Source organism: Osmerus eperlanus, chromosome 9, assembly GCF_963692335.1.
Source record: "Osmerus eperlanus chromosome 9, fOsmEpe2.1, whole genome shotgun sequence".
NCBI lineage: Eukaryota > Metazoa > Chordata > Actinopteri > Osmeriformes > Osmeridae > Osmerus > Osmerus eperlanus.
The window spans coordinates 18,949,286-18,973,067 of NC_085026.1; the positions used below are offsets into that span (position 1 = coordinate 18,949,286).

The 23,782-nt window shown below is 41.1% G+C and overlaps 1 protein-coding gene across 5 annotated transcripts; it reads left to right on the forward strand.

Annotated features, from left to right (window-relative positions):
- Positions 1 to 1,411: 1,411 nt before the first annotated feature.
- On the forward strand, positions 1,412 to 23,537 carry atp10d (ATPase phospholipid transporting 10D). 5 transcript variants are annotated; one of them, XM_062469247.1, is made up of 23 exons: positions 1,412 to 1,690; positions 2,986 to 3,413; positions 3,834 to 4,028; positions 8,080 to 8,284; positions 9,105 to 9,190; positions 10,137 to 10,243; positions 11,632 to 11,763; positions 12,621 to 12,733; positions 14,369 to 14,621; positions 14,847 to 15,040; positions 15,167 to 15,343; positions 15,582 to 16,278; positions 17,246 to 17,352; positions 17,554 to 17,680; positions 18,368 to 18,552; positions 18,747 to 19,002; positions 19,268 to 19,344; positions 19,721 to 19,846; positions 19,948 to 20,148; positions 20,247 to 20,327; positions 20,550 to 20,654; positions 20,961 to 21,148; positions 22,122 to 23,537. In XM_062469247.1, exons 2-23 carry the CDS (start codon positions 3,124 to 3,126, stop codon positions 22,354 to 22,356), a joined length of 4,137 nt encoding a protein of 1,378 aa, XP_062325231.1. In that variant the 5' UTR covers positions 1,412 to 1,690; positions 2,986 to 3,123; the 3' UTR covers positions 22,357 to 23,537. The 5 variants fall into 5 exon arrangements, with proteins under 5 accessions (XP_062325231.1, XP_062325233.1, XP_062325232.1 ...); XM_062469249.1 differs by having other exon boundaries at positions 15,597 to 16,278; XM_062469248.1 differs by having other exon boundaries at positions 2,989 to 3,413.
- The last annotated feature ends 245 nt before the right edge of the window (positions 23,538 to 23,782 follow it).

The following is a 23,782-nucleotide window of genomic DNA, read 5'->3' on the forward strand; positions in this document are numbered from 1 at the left end:
ACAAAAACAATAGGTAAAACAGGTGCAGGAGGAGGGAAGAAGCGTGAAACGCTTATACGAGGCCCTCCTCCTCTAAACTAAACAAAATGTATAATAATCAATAAGTACTAAAGCAAACTAATACATAGAAAATGAATGATACAATAGGAATAATCAAGTAATTAAGTAAATCGAATGGTTTGGATTAACAATAAATAATAAAGTAAAGTATTACATAGAAATAATAATAATGCAATAAGGATACACAGATAACTAATGCTTTGAGTTAACAATAAATAATAAAGTACTACATAGTAAATGAATACGATGCGAAAAGGGTCATCAATAATTAATGGTATGAATTAAAATAAAATAAGAACAACAAAAGTGGCAACTACAGCGGAATTTTTTATTTTATTTGAAAGTCAGAAAAGAGGAAGTAAAATTATTGAGGGAGGGGGGAAGATCATTCCATATTGTGACACACTTGAATTTGACAGACATTTGAGCAAAAGCGGTTCTGAAGATCCGTATAGTTTATTGTATGCACCTTCCTGCCACAGTAAATTCCTTGTTGTGTGAACTTGCATGGCGATTGAAGCTCATTCTGATTCTGATCCTCCCAGTATAGTTTCTTTTATGAATTCCATGTCCATTCACATGTAAGAACACACACAACACTATCATAATGAACTTAAACAGTGATAACGTTATACCTTCAAGCTAACATGTGCTAAATCTAATCTATTTTTGCTGGTAGCCTTTTCAACTACTGTCTGTTTTCTCTTTCGTCTTTTAACTGTGAAATCTGGAACTGGATTTATTACCTGATCTTTCTCCACCATTCTTGTGCATCTATTTGTTGTCCGGTTGTTTAGAATCCTCTGCCTATCCTGGTTGAAAACTACATTAACGCGCATTGAGTTCAGGGGCAGAGTGCCCGCAGACATACAGACAGACAGACAGCTAGCCCGTCCAATCATTAGTCTCGGAACGGTCTTAATTATTTCTCCTGTTTATTACAGGCCTGCGACTCCAACATATCGGATTGATTTCATATTACCGTCAAACCTTTAGATGTATTGGTTGCTCTGGATAAGAGCGTCTGCTAAAAAATGACAAAAAATGCTATCAAGATGTGAAATTTATCTTGTAAAATAGCCTGACAAAAACTGCTTCTCAACAACATTCTACCATCTTAAACTGGCATTTTGCTTGGGACATTTATTTTGAACAGCTACGATTTTATTGTCAGTGATGTGTTCCTAAATAGTTGTGAATCAGAATCAGAATAGTGTTTAATCGCCAAGCAAGTGGTCACAAACAAGGAATTTACTTTGGTGGGCAGGTGCATACAATAAACATAAACAAGAGAAATTATGTTTACTGTGTGCACCTGCCCACCAAAATAACAAGTACGTCTTTATGCAATATATACACATCAACCTTCAAAGGTAGGCCTACGTTATAATGAGACCAAGTGTGAAAAGGTAGTTTATGTCATATGACCTACAGAGGCTCGTGATGTACTGGATCCGACGCTGGATACCATATGCTTCGCAAGCGCCTTGTGCGTTTTGGTCGTGTCTGTGCAGTAGCGTTAGTTGGTTAGCTAGCTAGCTACTAGCTTTATTACAGGTGATGCAACGGGTGCGGCAGCTCTGGATCGTTCACCATTCTCAAGACTTAAACACAGGAAAAATAATGCAAGGTACGTTATTGTTTGTTTGGAGCCTACTATAGCATACTATAGAAAGCATAACTATATGCGTTCTCTTTTAGAAGAGTAAGTTGGCTGCTGACAGATTTTCTGTGATGCATCGCAGCTAGTTGGCTAGCTAGCTATAAGTTATAGGAGTAGCAGTACAGTACTCGACATGTCAAACAAACTCCTAGCCTAGATGACAAGGGCAACCACACGTAGCTGCACATGTAAAACACAAAGTGTGCAACGTTCATAATTTAGGTATAGGCTAGCAGGGAATAGGCTAACACTAAACAATTTACGTTTAGCTAGGCTACTTCCCTGACATTTCCGGGGCAACCCCGATACTCAATTTTCTAATATGTTGTCTTTTACAGCAAACAATTGCATGGCACTTTGAAGTGCGTCTGTCAATTCCCTCATGGGTCTATGATTGCCTCGTAAATATGCTGAGCAAATTCATTAAGCGTTGACTGTCATAACGCGCACAGGCACATCAGATGAGCATAATATCGTACCAGGGTGCCAAAGTGGTTGCCCAAGGGAGTTTTGGCCTTGGACAAGTCTCTGTTAATAGCTTAATATTTGTGTATTATAGTGACATAAACAACGTTTTTTACTTCCACAGGAGAACTTAATACATTCTGTTCCTCTTTTTCATGAGTTTAAGAAGGGTTTTGGGCACAAAAAGAAAATTGAGGAAGTTGTCTTAGTCACTGTCTGCCTTAGTCTTTTCAGTTTTGCTTTGGTTTTTATACCTGGCCTGAACATTTAGCTCCAAGTGTATCTGTAATCTAAATCCCTGTTTTTAACATGTGATGTGTGATATGTTCCTTTAGAAAGATCTGGACACAGAGAGACTAATATTGTTGTGTTTTAACAAAGCCTTTGTTAATGACTGCTGGCTGATAAGCAAAGTCAAGTTCTCAATTCACCTTTTGTTTAGGCTAATTTCTTTCAACAAAAAAAAGACTTCTTTCAAAAAAATAAATGATGTTACTAAACGTACAGCTGGATCTATCTTTTAATAGAAAACTAATTAGTCATGTTAACCCCTTAGGTGTTTTCTGGTTGTCACGCATCACTTATTATGAAACATAGACACTTTACATGTTGTTTATATTTTGAAGTGATTAAATAATATTAGATTGGTCTTAGTGTAGATGGGAGCATCAATGGCTTTTTACATGTAGTGACTGCTCTACAAACAGGAAGTAAATAACCTCATAGTTCTGATAATATCTATGTTTTGTACTCCAGTACTTTCAGAGGCCTTCTTGTACCAACATATTTTTTCTCAGCAGGATGATGGAACAGTGAGAAGCAACACAGGGCACCGGAGCAGCATCTTGCCAGCGTGCAGGCGGAGGCAAGGGGAGACAGACACACCCCTACAGGTCCCTTGGTGTCGGCTGCTCCTGTAGCTGCTCACTGTGGTGATGGAGCAGATCCACTGGGTCAGACACCGCTGGCAGCAGCTGGTTTCTGCTGATTCTGGGCGAGGCTGGTACTCTTCCCCTGAAGCTGTGCGGACCAAGAGCTCTCCTGAAGCCCACATGCTGACACACGATCGTTTCACTGGTAAACGCAGAGTGGTTGTTGCCCGTCACGGACCTCTTCAGTCGGAGTACAAAATCATTTCCAAGGGATGCAAGGGCAACGGCATCCGTACTACCAAGTACAACTTGCTGAGTTTTATTCCTATGAATTTGTTCCAACAGTTCCACAGGTGCGAGGAAATTATGTTTGATTTTCTCAAGATTGTCATTGCATCCCTCAGAGTGCATATAACAACCATACCTACCCAATAATGCATCTTTTGCCAAAACATTCTTTGTGGTTTGTCAGCTCAATTTTCAGTCCTTGCCTATTTCATAGCATCAGTTCTATCATGGGAGAATGTACGATTTTATAGTAATATTATTGCTATTTTCTTACTAATTGTTTGGTTGGCACACCATTTAAAATCCAAACATACAGCTAATTAGTAACTCAGATTGCTATCCCATACTGCCACATTGAGGCCGTCACGTCAGTCCCATTGAAAATGAATGACACATTTACGTACTCAGTCATGTTCACAGGTTAACTCAATGAAAGGAGAAGAAGTCCAATATCAAGATCTCTTCTTCCCTGTCTTCTGTCTTAGGGCAGCAAACCTGTACTTCCTGTTCTTAGTGATGCTGAACTGGATACCGGTGGTGGAGGCCTTTCAGAAGGAGATCACCATGATCCCCCTGGTGGTGGTCCTTCTTGTCATCGCATTCAAAGACGCCCTGGAGGACTACAGACGCTACCGCTTTGATAAGATGGTCAACAACAACATTGTCAGCGTCTACAGCGGGTGAGTTATATGAATGCTGTGTATATATCAAGAAAATTTATAGGAACATTTTATATATTTCATTCACTATGATTGCTAGTAATCTGAAGGTTGCCAGTTCGATTCCCGGACGTGAAAAATGACCTTGTGTCCTTGGGCAAGGCACTTCACCCTACTTGCCTCGGGGAGAATGTCCCTGTACTTACTGTAAGTCGCTCTGGATAAGAGCGTCTGCTAAATGACTAAATGTAAATGTAGAACGCAGCAAAATTTGGGTTGGCCCCACGAAATCTCACTCCAAGGTTTTTTGAAAAGTTGGCAGCCCTGTGCCAACGGTAATACATCTAACATGATGGGGTATTGCATACGTTCACAACCAGGACGAACTGGGAGTAAAAATCGGCCCTGGACTTTGATCCAGACCGGCCCACCAGATCCGGCCCCCGTATACGCCACCACAGCTGCCCTGCCAATGCATGCACATTCTGTATTTGATGTGATGCTAGTTCGGCAGTTCCACACAAAATGCAAGCGCGCATGGCGCGCAACATTTTTTGGCTTTTATTTGAGCGCAAAATAGTTTTTGGAGCTTTATGTAAAATAAACATAGCCGTTTTTCAATTGGTAAAACCTTGTCTAGTGAAGGTGATGTCTTTTTGTCTTTTAATTTTTCAGCCCCACCCTTACGTTTCTTAGCCTGGTTTTCCATCGTTATATAGTCTCTACTAGCTAGCTTTCGATTTGTCAGTGTCACTGTTTGTAAGCGAGACAAAGGGGGCGGGGCAAAGGGCTGCATAGACGTTCATTTGGAATAGACCAACCGGCCTGGGGGAAAGGGGGGCCGGCCAACCGTGTCACTCAATCTTCTGCCGACATTTTCATTAGTAGTTAAAAAAAGTTAAAAGGCAAGCGGCCCTCCAGCCCAGAAGTGTTTCGGCCCACCGAGAATTCTCCCGGTGCTCCCGATGGCCAGTCCGCTACTCCTCACAAAGTTCCCTATTCAAAACTACAAATGTCTACAGTTACTAAATTACATATTTGAAATGAAAAATTACATTTGAGTTTGTTTTGACTTTGATCTGTCCTATAAATGCCGAAGCCTCTGTCATTGATTAGTCAACTGTAGGTAGCACTTATTGGGCATTACGCAGATATGGACTAGCAGGGGCTTGGAGATAATGGGACTACAGTAGTACTCCTATAGATCTTATGCAAGAACACCAACCACCAAGCCTAACAGATGGTGGCACAAATATCCAGTTTCTTATTGACCATCCCGGTTGGCCTCTCCTCAATGTTGCAATACGTTTTTGAAGGAAGTTGTAAAGTTCAACTTGGAGTTTGTTTATGACTTGAGGGAGTGTGACCCTTCAAAGGAGTGGCTTCACATTCTGTCTCTAATGTAACTAGATGTAGTGCTAGAGAAGAGTTCTTCGAAGCACTACGACTTAAGGATGGCTTATTCTACAGGGATTCATTTGGCAACTGAACATGAAAATGGACAAAGACGCTAGAAGAAAATCGACATGTATCTTGGAAGTAAGAGCTTGGAGTGGCCTACCGAGGAATACAAGGGTTGAATTACAACAAACTGTAGTGGTCGGTAACAACTTCCTAGTAACAACATAACCGTGAAGACACAAACAGGCACATATACTGAACATACTGGTTTTGTGGACCCGACCAATGAACAGATTGAAACTCTCCCCCTGGTCTCGTTCCCCCAAATATGGACTGGGGATGAGGAGGAGGACAGTTGTTGCTTCCTGCACAGAGGACAAAGAACTGAAGGAACTCCTTGAGTCCTATAGCAACAACAAAATCTCAACCACCAAGTACTCTCTGTTCTCCTTCATCCCTAAGAATCTGTTTGAGCAACTTCACAGATTTGCCAACATTTATTTCATTTTCTTGGCGGCTTTGAACTTTGTGCCTGTGGTCAATGCCTTCCAGGCAGAAATCAGTGTGATTCCCATTGTCTTGGTGTTGGCGGCTAATGCGATGAAGGACCTCTTTGAAGACTACCGAAGACTCAAGTCAGACAATTTAATCAATGGACTCATCTGTGATGTTTACAGCAGGTACAGATTCTGAAACAGCATTTTTTCTTGAATGTTTGTGTGTCAAATGCTGACAATAATTTACAACTAGTCCAACTAAATATATTGTAATGCATGTTATTTCACATTATGATGACACAATAACAGAAGGAAAAATATCTGGTTTTAGTGAATTTCTCCCACTAGGGAGGACTATGTGAGGGATTTGGCTGAACAATGTCACACCTCTATTTGTGGATACTGTGTTACAGGTTGTTTAAACAGTTTGCTGGTGAATTTGTGTGTACAATAGTGTGTATACTAAAGCTATATTGAAGGCAGCAGAATTTAAAGTCGGTACTGCTCTTTTTTTTGTATTATAATATTTTCATTGTGCTAAATAGTTATGCCTATTCACCCATGTTTGTGTCTACTTGGTCTTGTCCATTGAAAGAAATTATCTCCCTGGCTGTGGGTTGCCAATGTGTCTGACGTAGGTTTATCTTTTGTTCTTGTTTTATGAGTATAGGAGGAGACTCAAGATAGTTTGCCAACAGTCTTTTGGCAATAAAGTTATGGTATTGCCTCAGTGATAGCCCCTCTCATAATGAGTTGCGGCAGTTTCTAGTTGTGTGTATGTACATGTTGACTTGGCACAGTAAGTTGGCGCAGCAACTCTTGTCATTGTAATGAAAACCTTAGACTATTCACTCTTTCATTAATATGTAATTGTAGAAACTCATTATGGAAAGTCATTTGTCCTGGGTTGTCATTTGTCCTGGGTTATCTATGTACATTTATTGATGCAATTCTTCTTAGTCATGTGTTTTACAGTACCTTTTGGCTCTGTCATTGCCAGGAAAGGTTGAATAATTAACTAGCTGTTGTATTCACTCTGTGTGGTGTAAAGCTTTCAAGTGTGTATTGTGTCAGAAAAACGTTCAAGTGTGTAAACGTTCATTTAATTGAGTCCTTCCCTCCCTAACATGAGAAACATTAGGGGTTGGTTTATGAAATACTTGCACATACCTTCTGCATCTGGTTCACTGTATTTCATATTTATGGTATCTGTGTCCTAGCCTAGTTTGTTAGGCCTACATTTTTAAAAGATCTGAAGTTTTACATCTGTGCCATTCCAATGTAATGCAGCATCATACCCCCTCAACACCTCAGAGTTGAATGTATGCGCACTATCACAGACGCAATACCTATGCATACATGATCATGCAGAAAAGATTAACCCTCATCTGTCACAATGACGCCAAGATATGGATAAAACACTTTTGCATGCATAAGGTGTCAATTCTAGATAGTATTGGGTTTTCTGGATTGAGTTTATTAGGTTATTTCATTCAAGAATTAAAGATGTAGCAAAACGGTTCCCATCTTTATTTAATCTTGACGTAAACACAGATTGCAGCCTGCCTATGCAGCCAATTCTCCAGATTATCAAGCTCTGATGTCTGTAAGGACCTCCCTAGAGAAGAACATTGTTATTCAGTCAGATGGCTGAGCGGTTAGGGAATCGGGTTATTAATCAGAAGGTTGCCGGTTCGATTTCCGGCGAGCGAAATGACGTTGTGTCCTTGGGCAAGGCATTTCACCCTACTTGCCTCGGGGGGGAATGTCCCTGTACTTACTGTAAATCGCTCTGGATAAGAGCGTCTGCTAAATGACTAAATGTAAATGTGCATGGACTATAGAATTAAACTATACCTATTAGGGGTGGGAATCTTTTGGTACCTCATGATTCGAATCGTTTGTTGGGGTCACGAATCGATTAAAAATAGTTTCACGATAAAAAAAAAAAAAAAATTGTTTATAAAAAATAAATGATAACATAAAAATAAAAAAATAAAACGATTTTTTACATTTGTGAATCGATGTGAATTGCTAGAAGACTGAATCGCGTTTCAAATGTGAATCGAATTTTTCCCCCACCCCTAATACCTATTGCATTTGCTGGATTGCTAAATGCCTTTGCCTGAACTGTTGGTTACATTTACTCAATGTCGGGTTTTTTTGTGCTTCAGAAGGAAACAGGCATATGTAGACCAACGATGGCGGGATGTTCGTGTGGGTGACTTTGTCCATCTGTCTTGTAACGAGATCATCCCTGCTGACATGCTGCTCCTATACTCATCGGATCCCCATGGGGTGTGCTACATCGAGACTGCTAACCTAGATGGGGAAACGAACCTTAAGCAAAGACAGGTGGTCAGAGAACTCCTGCAACAGGTGTGATAGCATTGTAATATCAACATAAGCAGGATTACCATTCAGCATTGTAATATCAACATAAGCAGGATTACCATTCAGCATTGTAATATCAACATAAGCAGGATTACCATTCAGTGTTGTAATATCAACATAAGCAGGATTACCATTCAGTGTTGTAATATCAACATAAGCAGGATTACCATTCAGTGTTGTAATATCAACATAAGCAGGATTACCATTCAGCATTGTAATATCAACATAAGCAGGATTACCATTCAGCATTGTAATATCAACATAAGCAGGATTACCATTCAGCATTGTAATATCAACATAAGCAGGATTACCATTCAGTGTTGTAATATCAACATAAGCAGGATTACCATTCAGTGTTGTAATATCAACATAAGCAGGATTACCATTCAGCATTGTAATATCAACATAAACAGGATTACCATTCAGTGTTGTAATATCAACATAAGCAGGATTACCATTCAGCATTGTAATATCAACATAAGCAGGATTACCATTCAGCATTGTAATATCAACATAAGCAGGATTACCATTCAGCATTGTAATATCAACATAAGCAGGATTACCATTCAGCATTGTAATATCAACATAAGCAGGATTACCATTCAGTGTTGTTTTCAGTGGAATCAATATGGACCCTTATCTAGAACAACAAATGACATGTCATTCATCTTTGTAGAGTAAAGTGTGTATGAAGTATATGACACAGTAAACTGGAACACCTGAAGGGTTCGGAATGAGAAGGCATTGCAATTGCAAAGTGCAGTTGTAGCAATGCACTGTTGACTTTTTGTCTTTTTGTTTGTAGGGATCCGAGTTGGCTCCAGAGAGTTTCAACAGCCGTATCGAGTGTGAAATTCCCAACAACAACCTTGGCAGGTTCCGAGGTTACATGTGAGGCTCATTGTACCCTATGTAACGTATCATACTTGTGAGAGTGTTGAAATTAGGTGTGGCACTGCTGCCTGTATGTTAGTGTTGTAGAAGGTTTTTCCAAAGTTTTGGCTAAGGCCATCCTGTCCTAGATAACCCCAACATGCATGCGCACTCACTATATCTAATGTCCCCTCAAAACATCCCCTCTATGTTCCCATTTTTCCTGAGACCCAAGTTCATCCCATACTTCCTGATCAACCCACGTCCTCCTTAACGAGACCCACATCCTTCTCTCACCACATTCTTGGTTAGGTCAGTTTGACCTGCCACTCTCGCCTCCTATTCCCTCCTTATGGGGCTTCATCGATCCCAGATTTTAAGGCTACTCCTCCATTCCCCCTTCAAACTTAAGTCTTCCCAGCTGCTAACCCTCGGAAGCTTGAAGCCTGAACCGATGTTATTCACTCTTAGCCTCATAACAACTCCTTTTGAGTCCATACAATCCACAACAGTCCCAGATAACTCTTTCACCCCAGTCTCCCTTTCTCCTTCAACAGCATTCCTTTCTGTACTGTTCTTGCTACAGTTTAAGACTTTAGGCATTCTCCTTTCACCTTATGTACCACACAAGCCTTTCACTCTGCCCCATTAATCAATAATCCACAACATTAGTTAACATGCAACTAAAGCTATACACTTACTTACTAATTACAATGCCTAATTTCTGTGCTTACGAGAGTAATGTCCAACTTGATATTATTATTTACTAACAGGATGTTTCATCCATGTCACTTCTGGAGGTGTGTACTCGTTGACACTAACAAGAACAATGTTTCCAAAAACAGCTCAGTTTGTTGTTACTAAAAACCTCAGCAAGGTGTTAATGATTTTGTTACTAAATAGTTTTATTTACATTTGATGGAATTATGTTTGATGTTTAGTAGCTGACTTTGTTGTTCCAAAGGGAGCTCCCTAATAAGGCTCGGGTGGGCTTGCACAATAGCAACCTTCTCCTGCGAAGCTGCACCATTCGCAATACAGAGACTGTGGTTGGCATTGTGGTCTATGCAGGTAAGGTCATATAATTATCCATCATACTCTCTGGTTTACCTGTTGTCTACAGTTGTGTAAATTGGTTTACCATTCATATGTAGTTTATTAAATGTGAAAGTGCCTTTTTACACGATCATACCATGACTTCATGGTATGATCATGACTGATATCAAACGTTTGCGACATAAAATCTATCTAAATTACCCCAATAGAATGATAATAGCTACGTAAATTGTTGTGTAATAACCAGTAATATTGTATCTAAACTCATATGTCTTGATTCTGTTTTGTGACACATATTTTTCACGTGGCCGGGAACATTGCTGCTCTCTCTTTACCATTACTTTGATCGATTTGATCCATATTCGACCTCTCGGGCTGCTTATGAACAGCATGCCTAGCAATTATCTTGACTACAGTACAAGAACCTGTCTTGAATAAGTCTGATTGCGTGAACTTGAATGGATCTATAATTAGAATTCAACCTTGTTAGCCCCTACTGATTTGTTAGGTTCAGTCAAGTCAGGTTTTCAACTTTAATCCCCACTTTTCTTAGTGCATTTTATGGACAGATCCTGGTCTGTCTATTGTTTGTGGCAAAAAGCAGGGTCTGTTTGAGTGCTGCATGGAGGTGGTTTAGGGCTCCTTTAGTTTTTTGGGGTATGTGTGACCTGGTCCTAGTTCCAATGCCAAGTTGATACCATCAACTCCAGGTAGTTGCTGAGGTGTGAGTAACACCAATGACCTGTTGCTTATCTGTATGATCGTAGGCCGGTGTACACCTCCCCTACTTCCTGTTTGCTTTGTTATTACTAGAATCACTACAGAACAAACGTGTTTACATTTACATTTAGTCATTTAGCAGACGCTCTTATCCAGAGCGACTTACAGTAAGTACAGGGACATTCCCCCCCGAGGCAAGTAGGGTGAAGTGCCTTGCCCAAGGACACAACGTCATTTGGTTGGCATAGCCGGGAATCGAACTAGAAACCTTCTGATTACTAGCCCGATTCCCTCACCGCTCAGCCACCTGACTCTTGTTTGGTCAGTCAGGGAATTTAAACTATTAAATCTGACCCGATCTGCTGCAAAAGGAAATGTTTTTTTAATGTTGTGTCTTTAACATATTTTTTGTTGCATTATGTCTGCATTATCTTCTTATAAAATGTAATGTCTTTTTGAGGTGCTATTCATGTTAGTTTAAATAGGCCTGTAACAGTTATTTCATAATTGGTAAACAACAATTGTTTGACATAATGGCGGTTTCTTTGTTGAACCAATTTAGTTTAATAGGATGGGTCAAAGCATGTTCACACTATCATTTGCAACCATCAGCTACGTTGCCAATGCTTGCAAACTCAGTAGGTCCTTTACTAGGTATTGTTTTACGTTATGTTTCCAAACAGGGCACGAGACTAAAGCCATGATGAATAACAGCGGCCCGCGGTACAAGCGTAGTAAACTGGAGCGGAGACTTAATGTGGATGTGATGTGGTGTGTCCTGCTCCTCATTGTTATGTGCGTAACTGGTGCTGTAGGTACGTATCTCAAAATGTATCTGACCATTTTGTGACTAATTGCAGTTTTATCTATCCAACACAATGGCTACATGCTGGGTCATGCCACTTACATTTACATTTACATTTAGTCATTTAGCAGACGCTCTTATCCAGAGCGACTTACAGTAAGTACAGGGACATTCCCCCCGAGGCAAGTAGGGTGAAATGCCTTGCCCAAGGACACAACATCACTTCTGATTACTAGCCCGATTCCCTCACCACTCAGCCATCTGACTCACTTGACCACATGTGGACAAACACACTGTTATTTTACAGGTGCTACCAGTCTTCCCCTTGTGAACATTACCAGCCATATCCTACAAATAATAACTTAGTCACCAATAACCAGATAAAGCTTTATTGAGATTGTATACAGAAAAATAGACTTGTTTACTTCTTGACAGACAGAAATGATTTTGTCTGACGTGTGTGGGGATTTTCCACACCAAGCAAGGAGATCCCATATGTGGGAAAAAACATGGTATTTTTTACTGGGTTAGAGCTAACTTAAAGTACAAAGTCAATTGCAACAACAATGTTTTTTCCTCTACTTTTAACCACTGTATCCTGTAATGTGTGGCCATGCATCTGCATTCATACACACACATTAATTTACAGGAAATGTGCATTTGCTAATACCACGGCACGTAGCAGTAAATGTGTTGTTGCTTAAACCGTGGAATGTGTTGAGCACACCTCCTACCCTGTGGTTCAGATGTATCATATTGGGGCATCTCACAGTCATGATGTTTTGTTTGGCAGCCTACTCAGGCTCTTTGTTTATTTAATTGTTTGGACTTGAGTAGATTGTTAAAAGAACACTCTTGTGCCTTCAGGTCATGGTCTTTGGCTCCAAAACTTGAAGGATTCTCCGTACTTGATCCCTGACCATACCTCTCCAGCCTTGGCTGGTTTTTACCTCTTCTGGACATTGATTATAGTGCTACAGGTAGTACAAATGATATTTAAATTAGGGCTGTCAAGCGATTAAAAATATTTTATTGTGATTAATCGCATTATTTCATATGATTAATCGCGACTAATCGCAAATGTATTAAATGTATTTAATCTGTCCAAATTTTACCCCAATTATAGATTTGTGAAATAACATTAAAAGGGTGTACTTAAAAACTTCAAATAAGGTGTGGGCATTGCTTGCTGGCATTCTGAAGGAGGAGATTTGCATTACATTTACATTTAGTCATTTAGCAGACGCTCTTATCCAGAGCGACTTACAATAAGTACAGGGACATTCCCCTGAGGCAAGTAGGGTGAAGTGCCTTGCCCAAGGATGCAACATCATTTGGCACGAACCAGCAACCTTCTGATTAATAGCCTGATTCCCTAACCACTCAGCCATCTGACCCCCCCACAGATGCCCCCACAGCAACCAGTGCAAACAGCAACGTCTGAACCTCCACAGAAGAAAGCAGCTCTCTTAGCCACTCATGATTCTGAATCTGATGAGGAGGAGGACTGTATTGAAAAATCTCTTGAGCGCTATAGAGCTGAGCCTGTCATCAGCATGGAGGATTGTCCCTTGGAGTGGTGGTCCAAACATGCTGGGGCACACAACAAGTTAGCCTGCCTGCTCGCAAGTACTTGGCAACGCCTGCCTGCTCGCAAGTACTTGGCAACACCTGCCACATCAGTACCATGTGAGACCCGGAGGTTGACGCGTAACATTGCCAAGTGTTGTCTGCGTAGGCCTATACTACCGGAGCGAACGCTGCTGCTCCTACCGCTGTTGCTGCTAGCTGTGTGCTTTGCTTGCATATGATATTTAAGGCTGGAAGTACTCCGGTGATAACTTAAGTCAACCGAGCCATCTGGCAACTTTTTAAAATGAAACTTCCCATTTAAAATCCCTCTCTTCAACATTCACTATCATTCAGTCGAAGTCATATGGGGCGGCTGTGGCTCAGGGGGTAGAGAGGGTCGTCTGTTAATCGCAAGGTTGGCGGTTCGATCCCCAATTCCTCCCAGGCCATGTTTCGAAGTATCCTTGAGCAAGACTCTGAACCCCAAGTTGCTCCTGATGGGCAGGCCAGCGCCTTGCATGGTAGCTCGCTGCCGTCGGTGTGTGAGTGTGAGTATGAATGGGTGAATGAGAGGCAAACGTTGTAAAGCGCTTTGAGTGCCGCTAAGGTAGAAAAGCACTATATAAATGCAGTCCATTTACCATTTACCATGTGACGACAGGTGATTCCCAGGGTAAAAAAGAAACCTGCATTAACGGCACTATTTTTTTTATCGCGTTAACGTGAGATTGCGTTAACACGTTATTATCGCGTTAACTTCGACAGCCCTAAATTAAATATAACAATGCTTTGTCAATATTTCTTGGATGGTTCACAACTAGCATTGCTGCATTTTAAAGACTTGCCAAATTTCATGTCTTCTGCAAAATACAACACATCGTGCATTGGAACTAAGTTAGAAGGGGGAGAGTTTTACGGTATACCTCAGTGGAGCATTAGACTGCACATTAAGAGCTTGCAGTTTCAAAACCCCCTCTGTACATCACTTTAGATAAAAGCGTCTGCTTAATGAATACATACATGTCCCATTTCCTCAATGACAGGTGCTGATCCCCATCTCATTGTATGTGTCCATTGAGATTGTCAAACTGGGCCAGGTTTTCTTCATCCAGAATGACATGGATTTCTACAATGACCATCTGGACTCAAGAATCCAGTGCCGAGCCCTGAACATCACAGAGGACTTGGGACAAGTCCAGTATGTGTTCTCTGATAAGACTGGAACGCTGACTGAGAACAAGATGGTGTTCCGCCGTTGCACCATCTTTGGAGTAGAGTACCCCCATGAAGAAAATGGTGAGATACAAGAGGACTGTTTTTTTACTGAAACTTTCTTACCTTACTGGCATTGTACAATATTTGATTTGAAAATTGCTTTACGTAGAGCTGAGCTGTTGATTTTGTTGTTGTCTGTTTTCCTTTTTGTTTCCCACTTAATCTCTGCCCCCCTCCCCCTACCTCCATCACTGCTCACCCCACATCCATCTCTATTCTTCTGCTCCTCCCCGCCATGTCTGCCAGCAAAGCGATTGGAGTTGTATGAGCCAGAAGAGGATGAGGTGGGCCACTTGCTCACTCTGAAGTCCTGCAGCAGTGCAAAGTCTCTGAGCCGGCGCTCTCTCAGCTGCAAGGTCACAGGCCACGCTGAAGAGGATGGTACGGACCAGCCCCCCAGCCCCACCATACCCTGCCACAGTGCCTTCAGTAGTCGTATGGTCAGTCTCTCTCACATACATAATGTTATTTCTTTCTCTGTGTGGATGAACCTTTAGTGGTAGGTATTGAAATAGTAAGACACAATATTGAGTGGACACTTTATTCTGACTCTTTGTGTCATTCAGGCAAAAGATGTGATCCCAGACCCTCTGCTCGTTCAGAAGCTTAACTGCCTGTCCGTGTCGCCCCTGAGAGAGAGCTCATCCCCCAGCCAAGAGCTCACCTACATTGTGGATTTCTTCCTGGCTCTGGCTATCTGCAACACTGTTGTGGTATCTTCTCCCACTCAACCACGCCATATAGTGAGTAAAGCTATGCAAGAAAATACATGTTTGTGCTAAAGATGTTAAAGAGCTACCTAAACCCTAACCGTTGATATTCTGCTCAAACTCAATTGTGGTCCAGTCTGTAATGATCCACATACAGTATATAATAGCTACAGTCATCTAATCCCCCCCCCCCTGCACCTTGGGGTCTGCCAGAATTTTTCAAACTGCAGTTTTCTCACAGTAGAACAAGGAATTCATGCCATTTGTAAAGGGATTCTATTCACAGGTGCGGGTACCTGAAATATCCCCACTCACATCTCTGGAGGACATCAAGCTCATGTTTCAGCGCTTTGGTCGTTCCCGCTTTTCTACTGCCTCATCTCCCCAGGCCTCAGGTAGCCCCCGCGGCCTGGCCAGCAGGCTGTTTGCCAGGGGCAAGGCTGGGTCCACTCCCAGAGAAGACAGCAACCCAGATCAGGAGCCAGACCTACTGGGACACAAGCCAGGGGTGGACAGAGCCTCTGGAGAGGAGGTGGAGGAGGAAGGTGATGGGAACACAGAGAACAAGGAAGGTGAACAGGAATTATCAATGGTGTACAATAACTTGTTGGTAAACCGGGGAGAGGGAAGGGACAGTGTGGAGGGCTCCACCGGAGGTCATAATCAGCCCAAAGAGCATGGCGTTGAAGACAACACTGTAGTGTACGAGGCCGAGAGTCCGGACGAGGCTGCACTGGTGCACGCTGCCAGAGCCTACCGCTGTACCCTGCAGGGACGCTCTCTAGAGCGCCTCCTGGTGGAGCTGCCGGGGGTGGGCAGTTTAGATGTGCATCTGCTCCACATCCTGCCCTTCGATTCCACACGCAAGAGGATGTCAGTGGTGGTCCAGCACCCACTCACAGGCCAGGTAGTGGTCTATACTAAAGGAGCTGACTCAGTCATCATGGACCTGGCTGAGTTGACTACAGGTGAATGTAATGTAGTGTAGTGGATTGTGTCTGATCGTCACTGTTCAGATTAGTTACTTTAGACAGTAAAATAGCTGCTGTTAAATAGCTTGTTTTATTGTAATAACTTGAGCTGATAGCTTCCTTAATAACATTGGACAAAAACTATTGCCAACAAATGAGAAATATAAGGATAAATTAGATCAATTCCATCCTGGTGTGTGTGGTTAGGGTTAGGGTTAGTGCGACTACTAGCTGACAGAACAGATTACTGAGCTTTAAATAACTTTTTGTCAAAGAAATTGTGTTAATTGTGTACATTCATATTCACTCGTATACATTAATTTACACTCATACACATTCATACACACTCATATACACTCTTATACATTCAAATACACTCATATCCAACAATGGTAACACTATAATAACTAAACAATATGGAGCATTTGTAAAAAAAAAAAAAATGATTTCTTCAAAATGAATAAAACTAATATATTGATACATAATTAAAACATTTCTGGGTTAACCGCTTTACCACTGGTTTGTAACTATTAAAATACTTAACTTAACCATCATTAAGGTATATTTAACAATTTATAAAGTATGTAAATCCAGGTTCATTCAACACCTTGATGAACCTATTAATCAAAAAATAATTATTTTGAACTGTATCAATGCATAGCATAATGTTTACATTTGATTTAAAAACATTTTTATCATATTAAATTGTTTTATAAAATATAAAGTAACCTACCTACTTCTTTACAAATGCTTCATATTGTGTGTTACCATGTAACTTATTTCAGCTTTTTATTTTTGATTATACATATACATATTATACAAATTGGTGTTGCCATGAGTTTACAACTTTATGCTTCCATAGCAGGGATAGTCTAACAGCATTATTATTTCCAGGGCCTAATAGGATATTTGATCCTCTATCCCAGTGCCACCTCCAAGTCACCCTCTTCCATCTCTCCTGCAGATGCAGAGCAGGCAGACAGCAGGCAGGGCCACATCAGAGATCAAACTCAGAAGCACCTGGACAGCTATGCAAGAGAAGGACTCCGCACACTCTGCATTGCAAAAAGGGTGACAACAATTTGATGCTTAAAATAGCTAGCTGTTTCTGGTAACACTTCTCAAAGGCTCATTTAGCATAAAATGTGCAACAACAAAAAAATCCTAATAAGAATGTTAACATGTTTGATGGTGTGTGGATTTGTAACAACAAGAAATCATTGAACGTGTACCAAATGTACTGAAAAGATAACCAGAGCGTTTCTTCATCAGGTTCTGGAGCAAGAGGAGTATGATAATTGGTTAAAGCTTCAGCGTTTTGCAGAGACTAGCATAGAGAACAGAGATGAACTACTACTGGAATCTGCACAGAGACTGGAATGCAAACTCACACTTTTGGGTAGATGCTACTCGTTTCTAATTACATTGAATTGTTGCACCCCTAATACTGATCCAATCAGCCCACGGTTCGGTTTTATGGGTTTCGGTTTCAGTTTGGTTTGTTTAGCACATTAGGGGGAAGAAAAAAACACCATTTCAGTGTTCTCTCTGTAGGGTTAGGGTTAGGGTTAGGGTTAGGGTTAAACATGACCATTTCAGTGTTCTCTCTGTAGGGTTAGGGTTAGGGTTAAACATGACCATTTCAGTGTTCTCTCTGTAGGGTTAGGGTTAGGGTTAGGGTTAAACATGACCATTTCAGTGTTCTCTCTGTAGGGTTAGGGTTAGGGTTAGGGTTAGGGTTAAACATTACCATTTCAGTGTTAGGGTTAGGGTTAGGGTTACCCCATCAAGTACCCCTTTCACGGGTGTTCGCGCGTCTATGTTGCTTCACACCGTGTGCCTGCGCCTCCTCCATTACTGTTTACAACATTAGCGGGACTACATGGTTGGCGTTGCCTTCTCAGTTTGAGAAATACAAGGTGTGGCGTAATTTTCGGGGGTTTGGTTTTGCACCCCTAATCAGTATATTGATTATGGTACTGACATCATGCTGAAATAATTCTACTGTTATCCAATATTGGTCTTTGGAGAAGATATACAGATGGACATGCAGATGGTTGAGTGTGCTTGTCCGTTCTGTATCCAGGGGCAACTGGAATTGTGGACAGACTCCAGGAGGAGGTCCCAGAGACCATTGAGGCACTTCAGAAGGCAGGGGTCAGAATATGGGTCCTCACAGGGGACAAACAAGAGACTGCTATAAATATTGCTTGCGCTTGCAAACTGTTGAGGCCCAGCGACCAACTGCTGATAGCTAACTGTGGTAGTAAAGTAAGTTTGGAAAGTGTGATTGAGACAAAAATTTATCCCATTCAAATAGTTACTCTACTGTATATGATTATAAGGATTTGTTGCTAAAACTAAAAGGGAAGTGCATTATCATCCCCCTTCCTGTAATGGTATTGAAGCCATAGTAATGAAGATACATATTTGACTGTTAACTAATTTAATCTCATATTTTCCAGGAGGCATGTGAGGCCTTGTTCCAAGAATTGCTTGCGGAGGTTGAACACAATCAGCTGACATCAGAGGCGACTGGCTTCACATTGGTCATCAATGGGTACACTCTAGATTTGGTTCTGCAGGGCAAGCTAAAAGAGGAATTCCTGGAACTCAGTAGGCATTGCAAGGCTGTCATCTGTTGCCGCTCCACCCCCTTGCAGAAGAGTCAGGTGGTACAACTCGTGAGGGACCAGCTGGGTGTCATGACCCTAGCCATAGGTAAATATTACAGGGGGTACAGTATAACAATTGCTTGTTATACTTAACACTTTATTTTTTGCCTTGATTTATCATTGTGATGTCTTGTTTTTGAGAAACTGGATTGTCTGCCCTGATTTATCTACAGGTATTTTAGTTGTTGTATCCTTGCTTTGATCTGGTGCAATATGTAAAGTCTGCTTCCTCGTGTCCTCAGAACTGGAAGCTCATGTTACAACTAGACTGGGTGTTTAGATAGATTCAAGTGGATCCTTTTCTTAACCAGGTGATGGAGCCAATGATGTCAGCATGATCCAGGTGGCAGATGTGGGTGTTGGAATATCTGGCCAGGAGGGCATGCAGGTACAGAGATAGGGATAAAATGCAGGTACAGTCCTCCTTGTGATGGTGAGCTGATTATTGATCAATCAGTTAGTCAGTGAACTGTTTAAAAGTTTAAAAAGTTCAAACAATTTTTGTAGTTAAACTAAAGTATGTGCTATAATTTACTTCTGGAAACTCCCATCAACCCATCCTGAAGTTATTCTAAGTAACGTCAATTAAACAATTTGTCAAGAGCTAGGCTATGTTTCCTAGATGCACCTAACTTTGTAATACAGCTTTTTGAACACGCCCTGCTCTGTTGATATTTTTCTTGTAACCCGACATGAATTTACCAACATCATTTATTCTTTTCTCACTCTCTCTTACTGAAACACTTCCCCTTCTCGCTGTCCAGGCTGTTATGTCCAGTGACTTTGCAATCTCCAGGTTCAAGCACCTTCGTAAACTGATGCTGGTTCACGGCCACTGGTGCTACACACGCCTCGCCAACATGGTCCTTTACTTTTTCTATAAGAATGTGGTAAGTTTTCCCCTTCAGTCTGTCCAGGATTTAGGACCATCATGAAGATCTGCCGTATTTATGACTCTTTCTCTCCTATTTTTCCCCCCACCCTTGTCTAGATGTACGTCAACCTGCTGTTCTACTACCAATTCTTCTGTGGCTTTTCTGGAAGTGTCATGACCAACTCCTGGGTCCTCATCTTCTTCAACCTCCTCTTCACCTCAGCCCCTCCACTGCTGTACGGCATCCTGGACAGGGATGTTACTGCCAGCACCCTCATAAAGTTACCACAGCTTTACAAGTTGGGAAATAATTCCATGGTGTGTATTAAGGTGAAAATAACATAAACATAAAATGTGAGTAACATAAAACATTTGTCCATTGAATATGTTTCTGTATGAATGTTGTTTCTCTCTAGGCCTACCAGTCTTCTACCTTCTGGCTCACAATCCTGGATGCTTTCTACCAAAGCCTTGTTTGCTTCTTTGTGCCTTACTTTGTAAGTAGATTGACATTGAAGGGAAAGTTTCGATTAGTAAGGTATCTGGACTTATGTTTAGGACTTTTATCACTTTGCAAAATAAGCAAAAATATATCATGCTTTAAGATGGTACCTGGCTATGGGTCTTTAAGCCATGATTTTTGCCATCTCCTTAAATATAAAAAATAAATACAAAAAACTAAACCTCTAGGCTGGTTATGATGTGTTGTTTTGGGGCAGGCATATGCAGGGTCAGATGTAGACATCCTTTCCTTTGGATCTCCCATCAATGCCTCTGCCCTCCTCATCATCTTGCTGCATCAAGTACTCGAGAGCCACACACTGGTAATACACAAACTTACTCAAATTACATTATGTTACAAGACAAATACAATTCTTTGCTAATGAGTGAATTTGACAAAAAGAATTGGCACCTGGGAGATGCGTAGTGGGCCTATGCCTGCTATAGGGTGTTTCTGAGGTTGTTTGGATGTGGCTGTGAGACAAACAAGTATTTTCTACTCATATTTTTCAAGATTTATTTACTGCACAATGTCTTACCATTCTGTGTGTCTGCAAACCTGGTATTTGGTGTGTGCATTTAGTGTTTGTTTTGTTTTAGAACTGTTTTTATATTTGCTCTTTCCCCAGACATGGTTACATGGGCTGGTGCTATTGGGCAGTGGTCTCTTCTATTTCGGCTTCACCTTGGTCTTCAGCTGCCTGTGTGTGACATGCAGTCCACCGACCAACCCCCTGGGAGTTGAAATGCTGCAAATGTCCCAACCCCTTTTTTATGCTGTATGCACCCTCACCACAGTCCTTGCACTGCTACCAAGGTATGACACTCACTTCTCTCACACACACACACATACCAGGGTTAGGGTCAGGGCTAGGCAGGGTTCTTACCTGGTGAGGGTAATACAAACACCCAGCAGGACAAACTAGGCATGGCCGTATTCCAGAGCACCTGTCTGATGCACATCAGAGGCTACCCAGAATTTTTGACCACATAATTCAATTTATTTGACACTGTAAACAGTTGGGCCTATGTTCCCACCAGGCATGTAAAAAGCAAGAATGTTTTTCAAAATTCTTTACAATATCTCTGATACAAAAACTCATGTCTTCTCCAATCTTTAAAAAATAGAATGTCACAAATCCATGACCAATAGTCACCAAAATTCATGCTTTTTACCCCTGTAATACCTATTAATGTCATGACATGCCTTACTCACTCATACCATACTCACACAACATATAGCCCATATGAAACAAAAATGTGCTTCATAGTTTATTCAATAAAATAATTGTTAAATAGTATTTATACATGCTATACATAAGCTTTGCTTCAAATATAGCCTGAATCCTATACACATCTGAATGACAGAAAACTTGTGTGAGGGAGGGAGCCTCTTGTGACATCTGCTAAGAGAAAAGAGAATCACAACCTTGGAAGCCAGGAAAGAAATTGCCTAATGGGAGGTTGGCAGCAATTTCACAGAAATAGGTGCAACAGGGTTAGGGTTATTGCTTTAAACTAGCTCATCCTTGTTGGATTTTGAAAATGTAAGGATACTGGGTTATAAAACTCCCAAATTGAGGAAAACTCATGAAAAAAGGGTCCTGTAATTTGATTGAATGCAGAATTATTTGTTGTATTTCCCCAACTACGGTCGAATGACTGGCACTTTACACATCTGGTGTTAATGGGGTGCTGGTTAGCAGGGGGCTGTATTTCTTTTAAACTTCCCAAAGTGAGTGAGCATTCGAATATGCTTCTTACTGGTTTCTTCTCCCTCTCTGCTTTAGAATGCTGTTCCATGCCTTGCACAACACAATATCTCCCTCCAGTGCACTGGCTGCTGCTCAGATGGACAAACTGAACCCAGAAGAATACTGGAAAAGGATGCAGCGCTGGAACCACACCCAGGCCGAAGCCAGAAGCCTTCATGTGGACGACCTGGTCCTTCAAAACCCTGATGCGGAACTCATTACCCAGGATCTTCAAGAGTGCAACACAAATACTGGCCCAGTTGTCTCTTGATGTCTTTGCCTTTTGCAAGGAGTGCAAAGCCTCTAAATTTCGGACATTAAAATTGTCCTTTCTCTAGGATTGCTTGTGTCTTGTTTCGAGACATGGAAAACAGAAGAGATGTACCCTTGTTTGATGGGTGAGACAGTTACAGTTGCCTTAGCAACTATAAGCTCTAGCTTAAAGACATGAACACGTTGAAATAAAATGTTTGTTCTCACTGTGAAAGCACATTGATTATATTCTGTGTTTCAATGTGTCCATGTCTCAAACCTAAGAAGGTTCGTTTTGCTGCAATGTGTCGGATATTCTCTAATCAGTTTTGGGTACCAGTTACCAAAGGCTTAGGTACAAGGCCTTGCTACAAATAACTAGCTGGGATGCCAGCTAGGATGAGAAGCTTGTGAGTGTGGGAGAACATGGAGAGGCTAACTCAGAGAAGCTCAACAGAGACAGAGAATATTTGAATGTTTTGTTCATGTTTTTTTTTTCTCCAGATTGGTTGCTGTGTAATAATGTTGTGTTGAATTTAACTCGGTTGAAATAATCTGTGGCTGGCCATAGAAGCAACATTATAGCACTCCACCTTCTCCCAGTCACATCCTTCAGTTGGCTGTTCATGGAATTCTCCACTGCTGGGCGTAAACACAGATACTGGTGCCTGTTAAACCATAAATAATCACAGATGCTGTTAATTATACTGAAGTTACAAAATATGAATGATGAATGAATGAAATTATTTGTCATTTGTTTTTACTGTATTCAGATGACATCGGGTGTCTAAATTGACTCGAATGTAATTGGGGAAAACACTGACACTTGTATTGACTAGTATGACATGAACAAATACAACTCCATAAAGAGCTGGGTTAACTCCATAGGCCATTTATGAAAGAGATTCTAACAGACTGGGGAGGGGGTCTTCTTATACCTTTATTTTGTACTGTTATGAACATGTTGCACTGTTTGCAAAGTGTTTACAATCATTGAAATGTGTACAATGTATCTACTTTCTGTACAATTTATCATGAATACAGCTTTTTTTATCCACAATATTGCATCTTAATGTGCTGAACTGTACTATTATGCATTTTATGTGCTCTGGCACTATGCTGAAAGAAGAACATCTGTACAAGAACAGTATTGTCAAGTTGACAGTGGTGTGATGACATTAAACAGTATCTAAATCCACTACTAAAGCAGCAAGTATCATCACCCTGATATCATCTCTAACCCAGAGTAGGCCTATGCTACATGATTACCGGTTTAACGACCATTCCAGCCTAGAACCATTACCTCCATATGTCAGTTGAAAATTGCTACTAGGCTAAACGATACGAATATTCAGAAAATTGCCTTGGCACAAGTCAGCTAATTTGTATGGGGTTACTATAACAATGTAAACATGTAAAGTAGCCTAGTGAGAGGTAAGAAGAAT

What these genes read in the sequence shown, in the direction of transcription:
- atp10d (XM_062469247.1), top strand. Translation starts at nt 3,124, where the DNA reads ATGGAGCAGATCCACTGGGTCAGACACCGCTGGCAGCAGCTGGTTTCT. An exon ending in TGGCATTGTGGTCTATGCAG is followed by an intron (nt 10,244 to 11,631) that starts GTAAGGTCATAT and finishes GTTTCCAAACAG; the next exon opens with GGCACGAGACTAAAGCCATG. An exon ending in GTCCTTGCACTGCTACCAAG is followed by an intron (nt 21,149 to 22,121) that starts GTATGACACTCA and finishes TCTCTGCTTTAG; the next exon opens with AATGCTGTTCCATGCCTTGC.